Here is a 24920-nt window from a genome sequence, read left to right on the forward strand (position 1 = left end):
GTTTTTAAAGGCTATGACTGAGTTGGTACAATGGAGGATTATCTAAATGAAGGGTGCTCCCTCCCAATGGAATTTCGTGAAGTGCTCCACTTAATTTCTTAGCACAGCCTTTTTGTTCCACACCCAGAGGCTGCCTGGTTTATCTTGACTCACTTTAAACTGCTTGGCTGCAGGTTATATAAACTTTAAAATTTTAAGATGCTTCTAAAAATATACCATCAGGAAGGACCCAGGGTTGGAGGGCAGGGGGGTATGCAGGAGGGCAAACTTTCCATATCTTGGCTTTGATGAGACCCAGACTCCACATACAATATACAGGTATCCCCCTGTATAACATGGTACTTCTATAACACTCTTTCGCTCTAACATGGTTAGAAAATTGGGGAAAACTCCTGTGTAACACAAAATTAGGGGAATCCCCGTACAATACTGAACGTGATAAAAGCTTTTAAGAGCAAAAGATAATTCATTTAAAATTTTTCATTCGAGCGCATACGTTGTATCAGTTTACTCTAAAAAGAGAAAAGAAAGGCCTAGACTTGGCCGAACAGTTAGTCATAATTCTTAAATGAAGATCCTTGCACTGAAAGGAGCACAAAGATTAAGAGAGAACTTCAAAAGTGCTTAGCACCATATAATGAATTTATAAAGATCTCTCAGCTAAAAGCAAGCAATCTAAAATAACAGATTTCTTTTTGCAAAAAGTAGAACATAGAAATCAAGATAATGTTGAAGAAAGTTCAGAGGATGAGGATATCTTGTCAAAAAGAAAACGCATTCGGTTAATCAAGCTTAGTGATGAAGAAGAAAACATTACTTAATTCATATTAATATGTAATACTTTTGATGAAAATTTCTTTAATAAAGATATTTTCTTAATTATAAAAATATAATAATATGTTTTTTTAATATTTGGAACCTAACTCCCTTTTTTGTACTAGTTCTTTGTTTTGTATAACACAGATTCGCGTAACACAGCATTTGTTAGGAACCTAACAACCGTGTTATATGGGGGTTACCCGTATATAGGACACTGATTCATTAAGGTCTGGTCTCAGAACAGCTTGCCCTTTATTTTATACCTGTGCACTTGTGCATTTGAAAAACTTGGGTATTGGTTTTCCTTGGATACTTGGCTTTGAATACATTGTTCCTAAATGTGATTTTGCTCTTATCTAGTTAAGAAAACTCTTATTGATCCTCAAAAATGAACAGATATGACTACTCTAAAGTGGCTACATTGTTTTACAGATCAAGTAAATATTTTAATTAGGGGAGTAAACATTGTAAGATTGGGAGTGTGTACAGTTATTGTTCTTCAGATAACTGAATCTTGATTTGGTGGTATTACAAGGAGTGTGCAATGAACTTCTGGGCTATAAATCTTATTATGGACCTCATCCTAAAAGGCAGAGGAAATTTCCAAATTTTTATCTTAGCCATGCAACCCAGTGAAACAGAGTAGGGGCGCAGTGAGGAGTGGATAACTGCCTTTGTCAGCTTATTAGTGAATCCCAAAATACCAGGTTTCTTGCAGCTTGTTGCAGAGGTTTTCAAGTATCACTTTAAAAGATTAAAGAGAATTACAGATCCCCACCTGACTACAGTTACCTTTATCTATTCAATATATAGATAATGAATAGTTCTTATAGGGTGCTCTCATCTATTTTAATAACTGTGTTGTCCTTGACAAGAGTGCAACCCAGATAGATTGGAAATTACTAGCTTAAGGAACAACTGCTCCTTACTTTTTGTCTTGGGTGTTGGTAAAACTTAGCTAAAAAAGAGATAAGTGAGTTTTAAAAAATATTCCCTCCATAGAATCCAAGCTACCATTAATAACAGAGTCATCCTCCTCTTCTTTATTTTTATCAGACCTTCCAAAAAGAGGCTTGCTATTACTGAATGTCAAAAGCAGCTTGTAGGAGGAGAAATGGTACAATAAGAGGGAAAGAAAATTATTGCACAAATATTTTTCTTCATAACTGGAGGGGGAAGAGGAAAAGTGAACACGGGATAAAAATGAACTAATAAATATAATGTGTATGGTTTCCTGGAGAGCAATTTATATATTGGCAAGCCTCTCTACTATGATCTCCAAGTTTTCTTTTTAGAGAAACTGTGATACTCATAATAGCAGTTTTTACTAAAAAAAAATTAATATCTGAAAATATTTGGTAATACTTGCTCTAAATTCTTCTATCCACCCATTACATAAAGCCACCAAGATAACTAATTCTTTGGGTGAAGTTTTCCAAGCTGTGTTCTTCACAGTTTAGATTCTATCTGAATGCTTTCATCGAAGACGTAGCCAGCATGCACAGGAGTGTAAATCCAGTCTGACTTAAAGCTCTTCTCTTAAAGGTCTTTTCCTGTGGCACTGGCAGATGGATGTGCTATCATCTGGGTGAGAAACAAGTTCCATTCCATCACGTATTTCGGGTTTGCTGGACTGGCGCTCAGCATATTTCTGAAATGTGTTTTGAAGGCACAAAAAGATTAGTCCACACTTCATTCCACTGATTCCTTCCCACTCATGCTGTGATTTCTAGTTGCTGCATACCAAAGGTCTGGTTTGGACTGGTTATCCCAGTCCTAAAGTTACATTTTAACTTTAATTATTATAGTTACTAGTGTAATATTTCATAATCTAACAAGGAACCCTGATCCATAATTTTATGTATTGGTAGGAAGCCTCTACAAAAAGGATGTTAAGCCATGTGTCTTTGAAACTACAGTACTGCTTAGCATTTATTCTACTTGTTAATGAATAATTAACTTTTTGGAATATTCAAATCAGATGATAAACATCTCAAAAGTAAATCTGGTGGTCTCATACCCCACTTCCTTTAGGCTTGTAATCATACACATTTTGTAAATGGTGACAGGCCTGTAAAATGTTCCTCTACTTTGGCTACTGACCAATATTCCTATAAATTGGGTATTTCAGTTCAGTGGTTTCAAGTACATTTAGCTGTACTCTCCTGGTTCAGGGCCAAACCCAGCAAAACACTGATGTGAGTACATGAGCCTTATTAATATTGCAGGGAGGGAAACTCCTACTAACCCAGCAGAGGGAACAGAACTCATTTAAGGGAAAGGTTGCTTCTAGTAAATAGTATAATTTAGCATTTAAATTTTTCTATGAGAGGTTAGTATCCACAAGCATCTGGGGAAATTTACATTTTTTTCCCACAGAAAAATAAGTTTCAGTTAAAAACAAGAGCGTATTTTATTATTTATTTTCTTCCTGGTTAGATTTTAATGAGTAAAAGACAAGGGAGTTACTCAAAGAACCAATCCTTGGATTCCCAATAAACATTTGTATGATATTTCATTATTTAGCCTTAAGGTGTTAGAACTATTATAAATATTTTTCATTTGTTTGTTTTATGTAGCAAGCTAAATATTTGCTTTCCATTCTGTACTGTGATAGCAGAAGAATTTTAAGTAGTAGGGAGAACAAAGAGGTGGACATTTTGAATGGAAAGAGTTGTTAATGACCTATAGTCTAACCCTCTAGTTTTCCAGAAGAGGAATTCCAGAAGACATTTAATGAAAGACAGCATTGATGAAATAGGACAAAATAGGAAGAGCTGTTCATCTATTTTTGTAAGGCTCCAAGTATTGTTTTTGTAATACTGAATAAAGATAAAAATACGTTGGCTACAAAGGGACTTAGCGCTACACCTACTTTCCATAGGCTGGTGCCTCAGCTTAACCAGAGTTCCACAGGCTGACTCTCTGAAGCCCTCAGAAGCAAGCCACTCTGGCTATGCATGTGGTTTGAGGACAAGCAACCCAGCAGGACGGATACCCTGCACTGACCTGCAGTACTCTGTAATAATAGCAATAAAGCCTGTGCGGCTGCAGCAAATCCCTAGCAGTTAACTGCCCTTCTTTTGCAATCTTCTTGGCTTCTTCATCATTTTCCTGAAAGGTTTAAAAAGAAACAGTGAATGAGAATTACTCCTGTGACCCATAGACAAAGCTAAAGGTGAGTGTGAGATAGGAGAGATGCAGGGTTGAATATGAACAGCATGGGAGAGATGGGACACCATGAAAGTAGAACTTAAGAACAAGGTTATGGAAAAGGTCAAAGTAGCCTCCTAGACATCTCTGTTACATGGAAATGCTCATGCATGTTTGTACCCTATTCCATAGGTTCAGTAACAGCGCCCCACTCCGCCTGGCCCACAAAGTGCAACAACACACATGCAGCCTCTGTTGTGACTCTCTTGGTACTTTCCTAGATACCCAGGAAATTTGGGGCTAATCATCTGTTCCCCCATTTTAGCCTTCTCTGTTTGATATTAAAATGCAAGCTAGAATAGAAGGAATCAATTTTAATTGTTATAACATCTCTTAAAAGCTCTATTTAAATATGCAATCAGAGCCCCAAAGTTGTTACAAATATTACCGCTGAAAGACTATATTGTTGCAATAAAAATTCAGTCATTAGTACCCACGGTCTGTTCCTTCAGTTCCAGGAATAGTCAGCATTCCTAATTATATGTTGGTGTGTGTATATATATATATATATATATATATATATATATATATATATATATATAGCTAATATTCTACCATGCTGCCCATAGGAAAAGCTACTTGCAAAAGATTCTGGCTCTTTATAAAGGGTCACAAAAATTATTCTGCCTCAGGCACCCAGTTATTCCTTAACCAAATATTGCTTCTTAGAAACTTAGAAACAGGATAAAGTCTTATAATTGAAGGGTAAATTTTTATAGTTTCATAATAAAACACAATAGCTTTTTAATGCTTTCCCTTTGAACCAAAGAATTCTTATTTTACAGGAAACTTGTGATTCTTGGGATGTTGTGTATCATGCATTCATTATGACCTTGTGTCTTTTCCTAACTGGAGAAAAGAAAAGTACTGTACTGACTTAGTGCATAAAGCACTTGAACACTGGTCTTTTCAATCTGTAACTTGCATTTGGAGTGTTTCTGCTCTGTGTGTGTATATGCTTGAATAGTGATTCCTTTAGAAAAATCTATGTTCTACATAATACTGGCTTCAAATCTTCTAAAAATCCTCAAAAATGTTGATAGAGGTTATACAAAATGATACTGACATTGGTTCTTTAGGTATTTCAAGGGAATAAAAATTTCAGAAAACATTTCTTTTAACTAAATTGTATCAAATTAAATTGTGTTATGATGGAATTCATGTAATTAATACTGATGAATTTGTTATTGCCTAAAGAAACTAAAATTCAGAAAGCCTACCTTGGCCCATTTAACTTTCTCTAGTAAATCAACAAGATTTCTTTTAATTGGTACATAATGTTTCCAAGGTTTTAGTGCCATATAAAAATGTTCATAATATGGTGAGTCCTGCTTCAGAACCAGACTGTCACCAAGCATGAGATACGGGTATCTGTAAGCAGCCACGGTCCCATCCACATTCACTTGATACTTGTACTAAAATATTAAAACAAACATAAACAAAAATTTTAACAGTCATTTGCTTTACTTCTGGCTCTCATCAACACTGTCATATGAAGTATAAAGGAATTAATTTCCACTTTCTAATTTCATTGTTTAAGAGTTTTATATTTCATTTTGTAATTCACATTTTCTCTTTATATAAAACCATAAGCAGCCATTAACAGGTCAATTTTAAGAAATACAATGCATTTAAAGATAAGATGACAAATAATTTTAGAAAATAGGAATACCTATTTCAACTATGTCTATGTAATGAAGAATTCAGATTTCTGTAACAAGGTAGGAAAACTATTTTCAAAGGTCTTATATTTATTAAACAGGATATTTATAATAATTTAAAATTTTACTTATACATTATCTTTTTTTTTTTTGTTCCTTTTACCCACATAAATATGAAAAAGGAAAGCAGTAACTCAAAGTTCAGTTTCAGAGTTGGGGAGGCAGAAACCTGCAGAAGTTTAAGGACTAGTGTGATACTGGTTACACTAGTATGTTCTGTTTACCTATTTGTTGGATTAATAAACTTTGATTTACATTTCAGAATCACTTTTCATGGCCACTAAATCTCATTCAATTATAGTAATGTGGAGCAGGTATTAGCATCCCTCCACTTTTTTTTAACGAATGAGAAAATTAGCATTCAGAGAAATTTATAAACCTCTATTCTGAGTCCAAATCCCTTGTTCTTTTCATTATATCACACTGAGATGAACAGGATATACTCAGAAATTCAGTAATCAAATTTTTCTTAAATAATTGAGACCAAGTAGTTGGCCAGCCAGTCAGGTTTTGTCACATGGTTCACATCTCTGTCTCCTTTGAACCTCATGACAATGCTGGAGGAGTGAGGCAGGCAGCACGTATGTGTGGAGGTCAGAGGCAGTGGTGAGAGATGAAGGTTCCACACTTAGTGGCAGAGGCAGGACTTAACCTCAATTCTGGCTCCTATTTTACTTAGATGGAATTTATACTTATTCAATTTACAAAAGGCATTTGAGATCATTTTATGTAAAAGACATTAAATACCCAGTTTATTCAAATGCAAAAAGAGAAAAAGAAATGCACCCAAACTCCAGGTTAATCCACGTACCATATTTTGAGTATTAAATATAGTTCTGGAATATTTGGGAGACAAAATTAACAACAACAACAAAAGGAAACCACAGTGAGTTTTGCAGTTCCCATGCCTGATAACCAAGTGTGCCAGCCCACCAGGCAAAGAGATTGGCCCAAGCCTAGCTATTTATGAAGTTACCACTTCATACCAACCCAGGATGACTTAAATGCGTACCTTAAAGAAATCAAAGAAACCTATTAATTTAGCTTTTCCAAACTCCTTTTCTTTCTCTTGGAAAAAGAAATACCCTGTAATTCCTGCATCCAGTAGCTGTGGATTTTCTTTGGACAGCTGCACCAACTGAAGCCTCTCCTCTCGGCTGTCTCTACCTCTGAAGAAAGCTTTCTCTGTTTTATTAATCCAGGAAGGCCCTAGAAGTTGGAGACCATAACAAAAAATGGTTATGGGTTTGAAACTTTTATATGATAAGTATAACCATCTTTAGTCTAGCCGTGTCATTCAAGATGTTAAAGCTTTTAAATGCTACTTCCAAAAATTATGGGATTAAAATGCCCTAATTTCATTCATTTGTCTATTGGGAGAGTTCACACAAATGTTGAAGTTTCTGTTGTACACCATTAGAAAATATCCAAAATAATATTAGATCAAGTTCAAAACAAAAACTCAATGACTTGGCCTATTCACCAACGCATTAGCTTCTTCCATCTTTTGTGCTTCATAATAAAAAATGAGCTAGGCTTTTGTTCTTAGACAGGGTGACCAGAACAGACTATATAACTAAGTAACATCTCCACATCTTTAATCCTGTATGATGCTCAGAATTTTGAGCATATCACTCAAATATGTTGTTAAATGCAAATATATATATATACACACATGCAGACGATAATTTATATTCTCTCTTTCCTGGTAGGGAAATATTCTGGAAGAGTTAGTTTAAATCTGTTATCTATTAGTCTATAGAGAGCTCATTAGTTAATACCTGTCAGCATTCTAAGGACTAAATCACAAAACATAGAAATTGGAAGAAATCATATTCTTTATTTACTATGCTAGCACACTTATTAGAAATTCATTATTATCAAATAAAAAGTAGATCAGTTTTCATTTCATGTTATCTTTTGACTGTTTACAAGGAGTCCACCAAACCATAAAAAACAGAAAGAGGCTATAAAGAGAAGGCAGGATTTTTTCTACTCAGGGTGTTCAGTTTAATAAAAAGGTATGTTGTGCCATAAACCAAAGGCCATCAAACAAGGAGAAAGGAATTCAGATTTTAAAGAATCAAGAGAGTCAAGAAAAGGGAAAGGGGACAATTTCTTACAAAGTGTTGGAGGTAGTGATATCCAAATTATACTGCTATTACATTCTCTTGGATATGCATATAATTTCATACTATTCAAAATTTTCTCCCACTTCATCTAGCAATATGAAGGCACTGGAGTCAGAATTAAGTCAACTGACAATTTTACTAAATATATGTTCAAATCATATTTGCAAGTAACCAACTCAAAAGAGACTCAGTTGATAGATTTGGACATTACTACCCCAACTCACGTATCTTTACTTTTTGTAGTAGAAGGATCCTAAACAAGCCTCTTTAGAGTTTAGGGTGCTGTTTCTTTTCCTTGGTTAGAAAATAAGAAAAATGGTTATTTATATATATACAATACATATACTCTCCCTGACTAAACATCCCCTTCACAGTTTTTTACCTCTAAGCTTTTTCCTAGATAATGAACTTGAATTTACCTGTATTTCCCTGAATAGAGAGGAGATCATTTGTAACACCCCTCATTGCTTCAAGTGTGGAGTGGGTGATGTCATATGTTGGAAGGATAATATCTCGTGAATCCTGAGAGCCACACCATGAAATGATAGGTAAAGGACCAGGGGTTTCATTGACTTTTCGATGTTCCAAGGGCCAATCTCCAAGATTAATATAAAATTCTAAATCTGGGAGAAGAACCTAAATAAACAAAAATACAAACATTGATACTGAGAAAACCTCAGTCTTTGGTACTAAATGCTTTCATTCTTTGGCTTTCTGAAATATTTCAGATAAAAATGAACACTTGAAAATAGCACAAAAGAGAGAAGAATGTCTCTTAGTCATCAGCATCAGAAAGCCAAGGACAAGGATGATAGATGGTCAACTCACTTAGCCAGGGGTCAGCTAAACATTTTAAATGCTTTAGTATTACAAAAGTTGCGATTGTGTAGATGGGTATAAACAAGTGGCTTCCTTTCTGGCAGCTGAGTGAATATCTACAAAGTTAGACTCAAGCTCTTGTTTTCCTTCTCTGGCAAGCCTCTCTATCACAGCTGCCTTTGATTCTGGAATCTGCGACTCCTTTTCCACCTCCATGGTAAATTCCAGCATGGACCTTTGTCATCTCTTGCTTAGACTGTTGTAATAGCTTACTTATTACTATGTGTTCTGATGCTAGACTCTCCTCACTCTAATCTGCTCTCCACATTGCTGCTCAGATTTCTAAAACCCAAGTTAATGTTACTACCAGGCTTAACAGAACCCTAAGCCTTTAGGACAATGTCTAAACTCTGGCTGGAATTCAAGGCCCTACTATCTTGCTCCAGCTTAGCTTTAACCCTCAGCTTCCATCTGTTTATGTGCCAGTAACCTTCAGGCTACTCTTTGGAAACACTGTCCACTTTAATATGTAATTCTCTCCAGTTGGAGTGTTCTTCTCCTGCTTATTCACTTAGCACTCTCCTTTCTCATCCTAAACTCACATCTAATTTTACCTCCTGTATGAATCACCCACCCAGGCACTTTAACCTGGGTTCCGACTTTTCTCTCAGGCTTATCATGGTATGGCACAATTATTTGTTTGCATCCACATTCCACTCTCACTTCCAAATAACAAAAACAAGTCCTACTAGAGTGAGGGGCTCTAAGACCAAAGTTGAGTCTCATTTATCTTAGATTTCTTCCCAGTCACTGGGTAGAGAACCTGGAGCAAAAGGGAAGGGCAAGGAATATGACCATTCACAATATTGCTTTCCTAACATCATTTATAAGCTCATTACTAAGTTACACATCAATAGTTCTGATTATAGACCAGGGTTTCTCAAACTCAGCACTACTGACATTTTGTTGTGGGTAATTCTTTGCTGTGGGGGGCTGTCCTGTGCATTGCAGAATGTCTAGCAGCCTCCCTGGCCTCTCCCCACTAGATGCTAGTAGCAACCCCCCAGTGATGACAACCAAAAATGTCTCTAGACATTGTCAAATGTTCTCTGACGGACAAAATTACCCCTAGTTAAAAACAACATGAATACAAGATACAGGAATACAGGACAGGGTGGACTGGTGGCAGCCCAGGAAGAAAACACCACCTTTAGGATCACGTGCCTATAATATGTTCATATTGTGGGCTGGAGGGGCGGGGAAGGCCACTGCTATTTAAAATCAGAAATGATTTCAGGCACACATTCAGCATACTTGGAAATTTGTACAGCTTCTATCAGGAAAGCTGGCTTTTAATTTAGAAAACTACCTTGATGGTCTTTCTGGGTGAGAAATGTAAAAATTGCCCATCTTCACCCCTAACTCTGCATGGTCAGGAAGAAAGAACAAAGGCCACTTTGAATTACTCTGCTTGACTTTTGCAAATGGGAAAGAAGGGCTGAATAGAGGAATTGGGGAGGGGGTGACAGAGAGTCTGATTAATACAGAGATATCTAATTTTAAATGTTAGGGATTTTATTTATTGATTAATTGATTTGACTATATACTCGTACAAAATAACTTTTCTCTGCACTCCAACCTTCAACCTTCCATACACAGTATCTTTTAGAAGTACTTACAGTAAAACAAGAAAGATGTGTTCAAAAATCAAGTAATTTTTAGGTGACAAGAAGAAAACAGTTGCAGAAAGTAAAATCTGAATTAGCAGGAATAGAAAACCTTTGGAAGGGACCTTGAGGCTGTAAATGTCAGGAAGGTCACAGAAACCTTGGGAGTGCCCAGTGCTCTATTTATTTGGGATAAAGGCTAAAGCCATTTAATATAATATTAAAGGAAGGGAGACCCATGAAAGTGGAGAACTTATAAACACTTAGGAGGTAAGCATCTTATATGCACATTTCCAAGCCTGGAATCCATTTCCATCCATTGCTGTTATTCTCCTAAGCATTTACAGCTAAAAATGAAATTACATTGTTTATAAAATCAATAAATTGGTTCTCATACCTTTCTTGACAGTGATAGCAAAATCTCGTCTGAGAACATTTTGAAGTCTGTGTATTTCCCTAAAGGTCTCCGGTAGATTTGGTTATTGAGAATCGTGTAATGAACAATGGCACCCCTCTCTTCCCCAAACCTTTTAGGAACTTCATTTAGCATCTGCTGGAGATTAATGCTGGGGAAAGAAGCAAAATCTTTTGCAATCTGTGGTTCTTTGGCTGGACAAGAAAGAGTTTTCTGCCAGCCCTCAGGATCCTCTTCTGGACATTCACAGTACTCATGGTATACTGGCCCTAGGGATGGCAAAAAACATACAATGCCACACTTTATTAACCAGCACAAGGCAGAGAGCTGTTTCTGCCCCTGATGTGAACATGTGCTTCTATTTTCTGTCTCACTTTCACCCCCACTAGACAACCTAGTACAACACATGCTCTCTCCCAATATAACCTATTCTTGGTAAATTAGCTGATAAATTTATTTCTAGTGAGTTATCAATGGTGGATGAACATAATGGAATTTACCTTATGCAAAGAATGAAGAGTATGTAAATGGGGACTATATAATGGCTAAATATACAAGATTTTTACTTATCATTTAAATCTCTAAATTACATAGTTTCCTTTCCCTTAACATTTCAAGTTCAATTGAGCTTCAGGAGATACATGTGCCATGTTTACTTTTGTTATATATGACTTCAATGTCATCATAAGCCAATATGAAAGGCATGGGATCTACACATGAGGCTGGCTCTGGATTATGTAATGATCACTTACCTTTCAAAACATAGGGAGACTGGGCCACATGTTCATCACCATAAAAGACCTCTATCTTCAGCCCTTCATTGACAGTTTCATACATCCTATACCTCATCAAAAATGTTCCATCATTCCTATCCAAAGGTTTAGGGACATGAATCCGGACTACCTCTTTAGGTGAAAGAGATTTGATTACTACTTTGAATTGTGTTTGACCTGAAAAAAAATACATATAAATAACTCTACTACTTTACAGTTACTTTGTTGTAACAACTAGTGGATAGCTCTATACAGAAATTACTTATTTTTCTAGTATCAATGGTAAACAAAATCATTTTAGTTTTGAAGACCCTTGAGGCCAGAAAATATTCTGGTTTATGTCTTCAAATCAAGGACCTGACTCAACATTGATTCATTAGTCATTCAATAAAGATTTATTGAACGAACAAATTTAATTCACAAAAAAGACAAGGAAGGCATTAACTTTTTGCTTATTTGATATTTTTTCTTTTGGGTAGGTTAAAAGCCCAGGGAGTTAAAAATCTGTGAATCTTAGAATAACAGAGCTCTAAGGCAATGCAACTTTCTCCTTGTAAGACATATACAAGCTTTCTCTGTAAACCATTTTAATATCAAATAGCCCTCATTTCTGAAAAAAAAATTTCCTTAGCTAACTCAAATTTCAAGCTCTGCGTCTAAGCCCATTTTCTTTAGAGAGAGGTTATAGCTAGTTACCACACCATGCACAAATGCACATACATGTGCACACACACAGTTACACACCTTTGTAACTACTAGAGTTTACTTCTCTAAGCTTGTTTCTTCAGACTGAACTAAAACTCTGAGTTTTATGCCCTAGGGTAAATAAAACCTAGTTAGAAACTTACCCTCCTCTTTTGGCAGGATATAGCTGACTTATTTTAAGCTTTGGAACAATACCATTGTGAGTCATATTACCCATGTATGAATGTTAAGAACTTTTCCTCAGAGAACGCAAAGGATATATGTGTACTCTGTGCAGATCTGATACCTAGGAGTTTTAAGAATAAATATTAGGGACTTCCAGCCAAGATGGAGGCCTAGACAGACATGCTGCATCTCCCTCCACAACTAAGAAAGAATACAACTACCTCTAAACTAGAGACAACCAGAAGTACCAGAAAATAGAGCTGCATGGAAGTCCAACAATAAAAGATATAAAGAAAAAATACTGATCAAGACAGGTAGGAGCGGCGGAGCCAGGGCAGAGAGGATGTGGTGTGGTGGCGGTAGCAGCAGCGGCAGCAGTGGTGGTGGCAGCAGGCCACCAGAAAGCTCAAACATTTTAAAAAAGTCGAGAGGGACACCTGAGGAGTGTTCCCAGCACCACACTAGATCGCATAGCTCATGATTTCAGCACTGGGAAAAATCAAGCCTTATTGCTTCTGACTGTGCAAGCTAGTGCGGATTGGGGCGGAGGCAGAAACTGCCAGTCTCTCAGCAGAGTGCACTTGTTTAAAGGGCCACCACAGTCCTAGAATGTCTGCAGACCCACCCACTCTGGGAATGACAACCAGGGCAACAGCTAGAGAGCCACCAGTCCCATATGGAAGGGGGAGAAGTGCCTGGAAAAGGGGCGAGTGCTGAGCAAGTGGCATGTTACCTCCCCCACACACAGTGCCACAATGTTGTAAAACGGGTCACCCTGTACGGACAATTACCTAAGGCTTCACTCCTTAAATGTAACAGATGCGACAGCTCTACCTAAGACACAGAGGCAAACAAACACAGGAGCCTGTCAAGATGAGGAGACAGAGAAGTATGGCCCAAAAGAGGGAACAAATCAAGGTTCCAGTGGGAGAACTGAGCAATGAGGAGATAGCCAACCTAACATATGCAGGGTTCAAAACACTGTTGATAAAGGTGCTCAGAGGTTGCTAGATATGGTTAAGTATGGCAGATGCATAAGGGAAGAAGTGACGGCTATGCTAAATGAAACGAAGGAAAAACCACACAAAACCAATGGTGAAGGGAAAGAAACTGGAGTTCAAATCAATGATTTGGAATATAAGGAAGAAAAAACATTCAACTACCAGTACAGAATGATGAAACAAAAATTGAAAAAAATGAGGAAAGACTTAAGAACCTCTGGGACAACCTGAAACATGCCAACACCCGAATCATAGGGATGGCAGAAGGAGAAGAGGAAGAGCAAGAACTCAAAAGCTTATGTGAAAAAACAATGAAGGAAAACTTCCCAAATTTGGCGAAGGAAACAGACATACAAGTCCAGGGAGCACAGAGAGTCCCAAAGAAGCTAGACCCAAAGAGGATCACACCAAGACACATCATAATTAAAATGCCAAGGGTTAAAGATAAAGAGAGAATACTAAAAGCAGCAAGAGAAAAGCAGTGAGTTACCTACAAAGGGTTGCCTATGAGACTATCAGCTGATTTTTCAAAAGAAACTTTGCAGGCAAGAAGTGACTGACAAGCAGTATTCAATGTGACAAAAAGCAAGGACCTACAACCAAGACTACTCTATTCAGCAAAGCTATCATTTAGAATGGAAGGGCAGATAAAGTGCTTCCCAGACCAGGTAAAGCTAAAAGAGTTCATCATCACTAAGCCATTATTAGATGAAATGTTAAAGGGACTTATTTAAGAAAAAGAAGATCAAAACTATGAACACTAAAATGACAACAAACTCACAGCTATCAACAACTGAATCTAAAAATAAAAAACAAAATCCAACTAAGCAAACCAGAATAGAAACAGAATCATAGGTATGGGGATCATTTGGAGGGTTATCAGCTGGGATGGGGAAGTGGGAGAAATGGGAATATAGTTCAGGACTAAGAAGCATAATTGGTTGGTACAAAATAGACAGGGGAAAGTTAAGAATAATACAGGAAGTGCTGAAGCCAAAAAACTTATATGCACAACCCATGGACATGAACTAAGATGGGTGGGATTGCTAGAGGGAAGAAGGGTACTTGGCAGAAGGGAACAAAGGGAAAATAAATTGGGACAACTGTAGCAACATAATCAAATAAATATACTTAAAAAAAAGAATAAAGATTAGTTAATTTCCTAGCCACAATTAATCTTTTTTTTTAAAGTGGTGAATCCTCTAAAATCCACAGCCTAACAAACAATAAGTTTTGACCATAGTACTCTTACTCTTTCATCTCATATTCCTCATATTATGAAATTAAGCATATTTAATACAGGGGTGGGAAAAAGCATGTTTATAGTTGTTTGTAATATATAATACAATAATGGATAAATAATAATACAAAAATAAACTCTGTGTTTCATATACTCACAACTGTAAATAAACTTTTGCCCACTGCTGCATATATTTTTGAAATTACTGAAAAAGTTCTTATCTCCTATTTTTAGTTCTTAAGTGTAGTGAATAAAATTTCTACTTTTTTTTGGTGTTTACGGGTTTCATTTTTTTCTCATAGGTCATGAGAAATGTTTCCTAAGTCTTGTCAATTTAGTAACAAAAATGTAGTATCTGACATCTTGCTATTAAATAATTAAGTACCAAACACATGGAGTTTTGGATATTTGAAATATATGTGACAAATTTTTAAAAGAAATCTGCTAAAATAAATGACCTATAATAGAAAAATATGGGGGGTTGGTTGTAAAAGAAAGATAATAAAATAATGTGAAATTATTTAAAATGTTGGCCAATTAACTGAAATGCTTAATGAAACACATAAGTTATTGATTTATGTTATCTCCCACTTGGTTTCAGAGGGCAATGGGATGTAGCAGAGTAAGAAACAGAAAAGCAGAGTCTAGGGACTAGATAGTCATTTCTATTATTCCTTCTCAGACTAGAAACAGTACAAAAAAGTTTTCTTGCCCCCTGATCAGATAGTTCAGCTCTCCATAAATTTATAATTTTAATAAAACAAATATAAGACAAGCATGATAATGACTGATTATTTTTGGAATGAACTGGATTTTCAGGAAAAAAATAGCTCCAAAATGCTTCATTATTATTAATTGAAAATATTAGACTAAATCTCTATGGTCTCTTCTAGTCATAATAATTTTTTGACTCTGAAGTAGCATTTAAAAGGTATATTTCAAAATATATGTATAAAAATATAACCATTGGAAATACATACTTTAAATAATTATTTTTATAGTAATCTTTCATGGCTGTGTCATTGTTGGCATGACTATAATATTAGAATTAGTGTAAAATAATAATGATCAGGACTTAAATGGAAATAAGTAATTCTAATCTCATAAAGAGAAAATAAGAACAATGCAATTGCAAATTTCTTCAAAATAAAGTAATGTGAGTTTGCATTTGCCCTGGGGGCTAATAATAATGGAACTGAACTGAAGCTCAGCTTGAGTTTTTCTACTCCACAAATTCAAAAGCTAATTGAATTAGAATGCAGTAACTATGTAGACAAGACCAGGCTGGCGGTATCAAAGTCTTATTACATCATGAGAACCAGAAATTTTGAAGACTTTTGATATGGAAAAAAATAAAAAACACTTTTTGACTTCCGGCCAAGATGGAGGCGTAGACAGACAAGCTGCATCTCCCTCCACAGCAAAGAAAGAATACAACTACCTCAAAACTAGAGACAACCATAAGTTCCAGAAAATCAAACTGCATGGAAGTCCAGCAAACAAAGATATAAAGAAGAAATACTCATCCAGACAGGTAGGAAGGGTGGAGCTGGGGTGGAGAGGATGTGGTGTGGTGGCAGCAGCAGCAGCAGCAGCAGCATGCTGGCAGAAAGCTCAGTCATATGTTTTAAAAAGTCAGGAGGGACACCTGGGGAGCATTCCCAGCTCCTCACTGGACTGCACAGCTCACAGTTCCAGCACGAGGGAAAATCAATCCTCATTGCTTCTGACTGTGCAACTCAGTGGAGGTTGGGGCAGAGGCAGAAACTGCTGGTCTCTCAGCAGAGTCTGCTTGTTTAAAGAGCCCCCATGGTCCTAGAACATCCGCAGACCCACCCACTCTGGGAACGACGGCGAGGGCAGCAGCTAGAGGGGCCCCAGTCTGGTGCGGAAGTGGGAGAGGTGCCTGGAAAAGGGGCTAGTGCTGAACAGGTGGCATTGTTCCCTCTTTGACCCCTCCCCCACATACAGCGCCACAGCGTGGTGAAACAGGTTGCCCCGTACTGACAAATCCCCAAGGCTCCGCCCCTTACAACATAACAGGAGCAACAGCTCTACCTGGGACGTGGAGGCAAACAAACACAGGAGCCTGTCAGAATGAGGAGACAGAGAAGTATGGCCCAAAAGGGGGAACAGATCAAGTTTCCAGTGGAAGAACTAAGTGACAAGGAGATAGCCAACCTAACAGATGAGGAGATAGACAACCTAACAGACACAGAATTCAAAACACTGGTGATAAAGATGCTCACAGGCTTGACAGATATGCTTGAGTATGGCAAATGCCAAATGCATGAGAAGTGAAGTCTATGCTAAGTGAAACGAAGGAAAATCCACACAAAACCAATGGTGAAGGGAAGGAAACCAGGCTTCAAATCAATGATTTGGAACATAAGGAAGAAAAAAACAGTCAACCAGTGCAGAATGAGGAAACAAGAATTGAAAAAAATGAGGAAAACTTCCCAAATTTTGCAAAAGAGATGAACATACAGGTCCAGGAAGCATGGAGGGTCCCGGGCGAGCTGGACCCAGAGGGGCCACACCAGGATGCATCATGATTGAGATGCCAAAGGTGAAAGATAAGGAAAGAGTCCTGGGGGCAGAAAGAGAGAGGCAGAGAGTTACCTACAGGGGTGTGCCTATAGGACTATCAGCTGATTTCTCAGAGGACACTTTGCAGGCAGGAAGGGACTGGCAAGTAGTATTCAGTGCAATGAAAGGCAACCTGCAACCAGGATTACTCTATCCAGTAAAGCTATCATTTGGAATGGAAGGGCAGATGAAGTGCTTCCCAGACAAGGTGAAGCTAAAGGAGTTCATCATCACCAAGCCATTATTATATGAAATGTCAAAGGGACTTACTTAAGAAAAAGAAGATCAAAAGTATGAACACTAAAATGACAACAAACTCACAACTATCAACAACTGAATCTAAAAATAAAAAACAAAATCCAACTAAGCAAACCAGAATAGAAACAGAATCATAGGTATGGGGATCATTTGGAGGGTTGTCAGCTGGGAGAGGGGAGGGGGAGAAATGAGAATATGGTGCAGGGACTAAGAAGCATAATTGGTTGGTACAAAATAGACAGGGGAAAGTTAAGAATAATATAGGAAGTGCTGAAGCCAAAGAACTTATATACACGACACATGGACACGAATTAAGGGGGTTGGGACTGCTGGAGGGAAGTGGGCAGAGGGTAGCAAAGGGGGTAAAAATTAGAACTACGGTAACAACATAATCAATAAAATATACTTAAAAAAAAATAACCTGTAAGGTAGGGCACTGTCTGGATAGCTCAGCTGGTTAGAGCATCATTGTCCTCATGCAATGGTTGCAGGTTTGATACCCCTGTCAGGGCACATACAAGAATCAACCAATGAATGCATAAATAAGTGAAACAACAAATTGATGTTTCTCTCTCTCTTTAAAGAAAAAGAATTTGTAAGGTAGATAATTGTAAGGTAGCCATTTTACAGATCAGGAAACCAATGCTCCTGTGAAGTAGTTAAGTAACTCATCCAAAATCACATACATATGAGTAGCTGAATATTAATTTTGTATCCTGCTGCTTTGCTGAATTCATTTATCAGTTCTAGTAGTTTCCTGATGGAATCTTTGGGGTTCTCTATGTACAGTATCATGTCATCTGCAAATAATTACAATTTTACTTCTTCCTTTCCAATTTGGATGCCTTTATTTCTTCTTCTTGTCTGATTGCTATATCCAGTACTTCCAGTACCATGTTGAGTAAGAGAGGTGAAAGTGAACACCTTTGTCTTTTCCTGATCTTAAGGGGAATGCTTGTAGTTTTTGTCCATTGAATATGATGCTGACATTGGGTTTGTCATATATGACCTTTATTATGTTTTAGCATATTCCCTCTAATCACACTTTGATTAGAATTTTTTATCACAAATGGGTGCTGGATTGTATCCAGAAATCAGTTACATTTTTATATGCCAATAATGAATTAACAGAAAGGAAAATTAAGAAAGTAATCCCATTTACGATTGCTACAAAAAGAATAAAATATTTAGGAATAAACTTAACCAAGGGTGTAAAAGACTAGTACTCAGAACATTATAAGACATTGAAGAAAGAAATTGAAGATACAAATAAGTGGAAGCAGATACCATGTTCATGGATAGGAAGAATTAACATCATTAAAATGTCCATACTTCCCAAAGCAATCTATAAATTCAGCGCAATTCCTATCAAGATTCCAATGACATATATCACAGAAGTAGAACAAAAATTTCAAAAATTTATATGGAACCACAAAAGGCCCCTCATAGCAACAGTGATCCTGAGAAAGAAGAACAAAGTTGGAAGAATCACACTACCTAATATCAAACAATACTATAAGGCCATAGTAATCTAAGCAGCATGGTACTAGCATAAAAGCAGACACATAGATCAATGGAACAAAGTAGAGCCCAGAAATAAAACCATACCATTATAATCAATTAATATTTGACAGGGGTTACAAGCACATAAATGGGCTAAAGATAGTTTATTCAATAAATGGTGTTGGGAAAATTGGACAGATACATTCAGGAAAATGAATCTAGACTACTTTCTTACACCACATAGAAGAATAAATTCAAATGAATCAAAGACTTAAATGTTAGATCCAAAACCATAAAAATCATAGAAGAAAACATAAGCAGCAAAATCTCGGACATTGTTTGTAGCAATATTTTATCAGATATATCTTCCCAGGCAAGGGAAACAAAAGAAAAAATAAACAAACAGGATTATATCAAACTAAAAGGTTTTTGCACAGCAAAGGAAATAATCAACAAAATAAAAAGACCACCCACAGAATGGGAACATATTCACTGATACATCTGATAAGGGGTTAAAATCCAATATTTATAAAGTACTTACAAAACTCAACACCAGAAAAACAAACAACCCAGTTAAAAAGTAGGCAAAGGACCTGAATATACACTTCTCCAAAGAGAACATACAGATGGCCAATAGACATATGAAAAGATGCTCAATGTCACTGATCATCAGAGAAATTAAAACCACAATGAGATACCATCTCACACCTGTCAGAATGGCCATCATCAATAAATCAACAAAAAAACATATGCTGGTGAGGATGTGGAGAGAGGGGAACCCTTTTGCACTGTTGGTGGGAATGCAGACTGGTGTAACCACTATGTAAAGCGCTATGGAGAGACTTAAAAAAATTAAAAATGAATCTGCCTTTTGACTCAACAATCCTACTTCTGGGAATATATGGAACCCAAAACACTAATTCAAAAGAACATAAGCACCCCTATGTTCCGGCAGCATTATTTGCAGTCACCAAGATATGGAAGCAGCCTACATGTCCATCAGTAGATGAGTGGATAAAACCACTATGGGACATTTACACGATGGAATACTACTTGGCTGTAAAAAGGAAGAAAATTTTGCCCTGGCTGGTGAGGCTCAGTGGATTGAGCACCAGCCTATGAACCAAAGGGTTGCTGGTTTTATTCCAAGTCAGGCCATATGACTGGGTTGCAGGCCAGGTCCCCAGTTGGGGGTGTGTGAGAGGTAACCACATATTGATGTTTCTCTCTTCTTTCTCCCTCCTTCTCTCTAAAAATAAATAAATAAAATCTTTTTTAAAAAAGAAAATTTTACCCTTTGAGACAGCATAGATGGACCTAGAGAACATATGCTAAGCAAAATAAGCCAGTTAGAGAAGGATAAATACCATATGGTTTCACTCATATATGGAATCTAAAGAACAAACTGAACTAACAAGGAAAATGAGGACAGACTCGTACATGGAGAGCAGGATGACAGCTATGTGTGTGTGGGGGAGGGCAGGTTAAGAGGTGGAGGGATTGAGCAAAAAGGAAAAAAGACTCATGGATATGAATTGTGGGGTTGGGGTATAAGGGGACTTAATGGTAATGGAAAAAAAAACAATAAAGATTAAATTTAAAAAAAAAGTAGCTGAGCCAATATTTGAAAATTAGAGCACAGCTGGAATCCTTCTCTTTCAAAGCCCATCCTGAAACTGCCTGGTCACATCGAGTAATGTTAGCTTACAGGTTTGCAGAATTCAAAGTTGGAGGAATAACCTCTGGCACTCTCCATTGAAGAGAGTTATCGTCTCCCACCCCACTGTTCAGGAAGTTTATTAAGGCTCTATGCAGCTGCAACAAAAGTGTTGACCCCACATGGCTAAGACAACAGAGTTCCAGAAGGCCAACTGGTTATGCTTTGAGGCAAAATGGAATCATCCAAAGATGTCTGGGTATCTGCTGACCATGCATGACAATTATATTAATGGTGATTTGATGAAAGGGAAAGAGCACTGAACTAGGTATTCCACAGTTGATTCTGACATTTAATAGCTGTGGGGCCATGGGCAAGACATTTTAGCTTCACTGAGCTTCAGTTTCTTGTGTGTAAAGTAAAAAGAATAATATCTGTTCTTCCTACATTACAAGACAATTTAGGAGAACAAATTAAATAAAGCAAGTTTAAAAAGAAAAGCACACAACTAGGAGGTAAGATTATTTTATGAAAATATCATTACTGATGAAGGTAGGAGAGAAATGAGTAAAAAAATGAATACAGTTGACTTTTGAACAACCTGAGTTTCAACTGCGTGTGTCCACTTATATGCAGGTTTTTTCAATTAATATGCAATTGGCCCTCCATTTTCCTGGATTTTATATCTGTAATTCAAACAGCCACAGATTGAAAACAGTACTTTTGATGCATGGTTGGGAATTCGTGGATGCAAAGGGTTAACTTGATGCATGTTATGCAATTTTATATAAGGAACTTGAGCATCTGTGAATTTGGTATGGAGGGTGTCCTGGAACCAATCCCCCTGTGATATGGATCAACACTGTAGTTAAATTTGGGGGGAGTCAAAAGTTATACGTCGATTTTCAATTGTGCCACGGTCAGCACCCGTAACCCCCATGTTGTTCAAAGGTCAAGTGTATTTGTATCTCGACATATTCCAACTACCCTCTCTACTCCTTCTTTCTTTTTTTTTTTTTTTTTTAAATAATTTATTTGTTTGTTTATTTTATTTTTAGAGAAAGGGAAAAGGAGAAAGAGAGGTAGAGAAACATCACTGTGTGGTTGCCTCTTACTTGCGCCCCCAACTGGGGACCTAACGTGCAACCCAGTAATGTGCCCTGACTGGGAATCGAACCAGCGACACTTGTCTCGCAGGCTGACGCCCAATCCACTGAGCCACAGCAGCCAGGGCTTCTTTTCTTCTACAATTATTTACTGACCATCTCTGCCAGGCAATGTACTAGGTGCTGGGAATATAAAAATATCAACAGGTTCTGTCTACATTCATAATATAAGGAAATATTCAATTTATGTGAAAGGTTAGTGAAAATAAAGAGATAGTTCTTTCCCCATCCAAGGACATAGACTCCCTACTTTCTGTCTGTGGACTCCAGTTTGAGATCCCTTGGTTTAGATCATTCAGATTCACACGTTTGCTATCTATGTTCCTGGAGATATGCAACATAATAATGATATTCAGACCCTATTAAATCAGAGTGATAACTACAGTAATAAGGGAATCTTGGTAAGTCATGTAAGAAAGATAATCCACAGCTTGGGAAAAGTTTGCCTCTTTTCCAATTAGTTCTTGGAGAAGGAAAATTTTCAGAACTTACAAATAGATGATGGTGGCAGAAGATGTAAGAAACTGGCTGGGTTTGTTTTTCAAAACTATAGGACAGCCTTTTGAATGGAAGTGAGAGATCAAGTGGCCTGAAAGGAAACAAGTAACGTCTAAGGGAATGAAAGTGAGGTTATCTATAAAGACTTGGTAAAAGTATTTTCTTTTTTCTTAAAACTTTTTTCCTTTGAAAATCTTTCTTGCGAAAAAAGAAGAATGAAAAAATTTCTTTACTCTCTTGCTATAACCACCGATGACAATAATAAGTGAAGTAAAGGTTAACTTACTGATAACAAAATTAGAATGAAACTATATAGTTTCTTTCCTGTTTATTCCATTTTAATCTAATATAATCATTATTAATCTTTTTAAAAGTTACTTCAAAATTTTAAAAAATTGTAAAAACCCGTAACAAATTAACCATTTTAAGTGTACAGTTCAGTAGTATTAAATATATTCACCTTTGTGTAATGAATATCTACACCTTTTCCATTTTGCAAAACTGAAATTATATACCCATTTAACAACTTCCCATTTCCCTCTTCCATCAGCCCTTTGGTAAAAGATTACTTTTAATGGCTGTTAAATATTCCATCACATGGACGTACCATACTTTATTTAGCAATTACATTTAGACTTACTGTAATAAGCAATTATAATGCTGCAAGAATATCCTTATATATAAAAATATTTGACTACACTCTGATCATATCTCAGGACAGATACCTAGCAATCCAGTTTATTAGATTAAAGGACAAAGGATTTTTTTTTTTTTTTGTAAATGACATTTATAAATGAGATTTTTCTACTTGTTGAAACACTGTTTTTGTACATTAGGTTTGTAAATGTTTAAGACTGTTGCTACATTTGGACAAGTATACTTTCCAGAAACACATGACCAATTTGTGTTCCATTAGCAGAGGATGAAGATCACAGTCTGAGAGTAACTCATTGCTCCCTTAACAGCTTTGGGTATTACTACTTAAAAAAATTTGCCAGTATTTTTAGGATAAAAAATGAAATTTTATTTCAATGTATAGTTCATTAATAGTAAGATTAGCAGTACTTCGTTTTGGATCATGTAATTTTCTTTTTTCACATAGGAATTAATTTTTTTAGTTTTTCATCTTTTCTTTCTAAACCCCCACTCCATTATAACATTATAAAATTACTTTTAGAAATTAAAGAAACTATAAAGAAGAAAACACACCTCATAGTGAAAGTCTTTGAATCAGGGTTTAAGAATTTTTTCTTCTGATTCTTAGGGCCCTGGAAAGGATTTCTAAAACTAAAATAAGCAGTCATAATTTTTCACTGGCAGTGGAAGAAGAGGCAGTGGGTAATTCTGATTGATTCTTTGTGGCTAAAACAGGGTGCCAGCTGGCTGGACATAAATTGGACATAAATTAGCAAATCCTGACCGGCAACAACTTGAAACCAGCAGAACAAGTTGTAAGAAGTTGCAAAGGTAAGATGTGAAGGAGAACGTGGGAGGACGACTGGGCGGAGGGAGTCAAGATATTCTACTGAGTTTCACTAACCAAGCCTTCTGTCTGCTTTCAAGAACTCAAAAGTTTCAGGAAACAAAAATCTAGGCAGGCAAAAACTGCCTCCTGTCTGCCTACAGCTCTGACGTTTCCTTTGTGTAGCTGTTAGCTGTTTAAAACCCAGGAGGCCTCAACAATGTAACCCAACACGATTCTTGTTCTTGATGACTCAGTACACGAAGGCACTCCCTGCAAGCTGGAACAGTTCAGACTGTCAGAGGCACAAAGACCACCTCCCACACGACTCACTCTGCATTCATTAACACTCTGGGTGCCAAGCGTTCGGAACACCAGTCCCTGCACGTTACCTGAGGAGGGGCCCTCGCAGTTCATTCTTACGTGCATTCATACATTTTGTTGCGACTACTCATCAGCCCCTTTGTATTGGGGAGGAGCAGGGAAGAGGAGGTGGCCAGACCCGAGGAAGGGCGACACAAGCAGCCAGGGGAGGGACACCACGCAGGCTGCGGGCGGATTCCGGGAGGCGCGGTCGCGGCGGGGGTGCGTGGCGGAGGCGCAGGGAAGTGGGCAGCGGGGCAAGGTTGGTCCGCGGCTGAACGCTACCTGGGGGCGAGCGAGTGAGGTTTTGGCCCTCCGAGTTGACGGCCTGCAGGTAGAAATAGCGGACTGGCAGAACGACGCCCGCCTGCAGCCCGGGGCCCCACACCAGGCTCTGCAGCGTACTGACGGGCGCCTCGGGGGCCCCGGCGGCCACAAGCACAGCGTGCTGCAGCAACAGCAGCAGGGCCCGGCGGACGCGGCGGCCCATGGTGGCCCGGCCGCTGCGGTCCAGCTCTGCCGCAGCGAGAAGGGTTGGGCGCCGCAGGCTGGGGCGGGAGCACACCACGGGGCGGGCTTGAGCTCGGCTGTCCGCCGGCCCGCCCCACTCTCCAGGCGTCTGAGCGAGGGTGCAGGCTAGTCCATTGGTCTTGCTCTCTGCTTGGGGGTCGGCGATGGACCCGCTCCCTGCTCCTGCAGCCTCATGGACCCCATGGGGAACGGCAATCGTAGGTCTGGCAAAGAGAAACCAAGG

The 24920-nt window shown here is 37.8% G+C and overlaps 1 protein-coding gene and 1 long non-coding RNA gene across 2 annotated transcripts in view; one reads left to right on the forward strand and one right to left on the reverse strand.

The window, feature by feature from the left end:
* The window catches only part of LOC150018866 (uncharacterized), a 121318-nt gene that overhangs the window by 68353 nt on the left and 28045 nt on the right, over positions 1–24920 (forward strand). Inside the window, exon 2 of the long non-coding RNA XR_016509022.1 lies at positions 23713–23808. This is a non-coding gene — a long non-coding RNA (uncharacterized LOC150018866). The remainder of the gene's footprint in view (positions 1–23712; positions 23809–24920) is intronic.
* LOC150018868 (protein O-glucosyltransferase 3-like) lies at positions 1761–24685 on the reverse strand. The gene is made up of 8 exons (XM_090265896.1): positions 24452–24685; positions 11539–11736; positions 10769–11055; positions 8305–8521; positions 6766–6962; positions 5253–5447; positions 3829–3933; positions 1761–2470 (listed from the first exon to the last, which is right to left on the reverse strand). Exons 1-8 carry the CDS (start codon positions 24654–24656, stop codon positions 2345–2347), a joined length of 1530 nt encoding a protein of 509 aa, XP_090122022.1. The 5' UTR covers positions 24657–24685; the 3' UTR covers positions 1761–2344.

Source organism: Furipterus horrens, unplaced genomic scaffold (genome assembly GCF_987537825.1).
Source record: "Furipterus horrens unplaced genomic scaffold, mFurHor1.1.pri manual_scaffold_2, whole genome shotgun sequence".
Taxonomy (NCBI): Eukaryota; Metazoa; Chordata; class Mammalia; order Chiroptera; family Furipteridae; genus Furipterus; species Furipterus horrens.

What these genes read in the sequence shown, in the direction of transcription:
- LOC150018868 (XM_090265896.1), bottom strand. Translation starts at nt 24,656, where the DNA reads ATGGGCCGCCGCGTCCGCCGGGCCCTGCTGCTGTTGCTGCAGCACGCT. An exon ending in CCTCACTCGCTCGCCCCCAG is followed by an intron (nt 11,737 to 24,451) that starts GTAGCGTTCAGC and finishes ATTTTTTTTCAG; the next exon opens with GTCAAACACAATTCAAAGTA. An exon ending in CTCTATTCAGGGAAATACAG is followed by an intron (nt 6,963 to 8,304) that starts GTAAATTCAAGT and finishes TCCAACTTCTAG; the next exon opens with GGCCTTCCTGGATTAATAAA.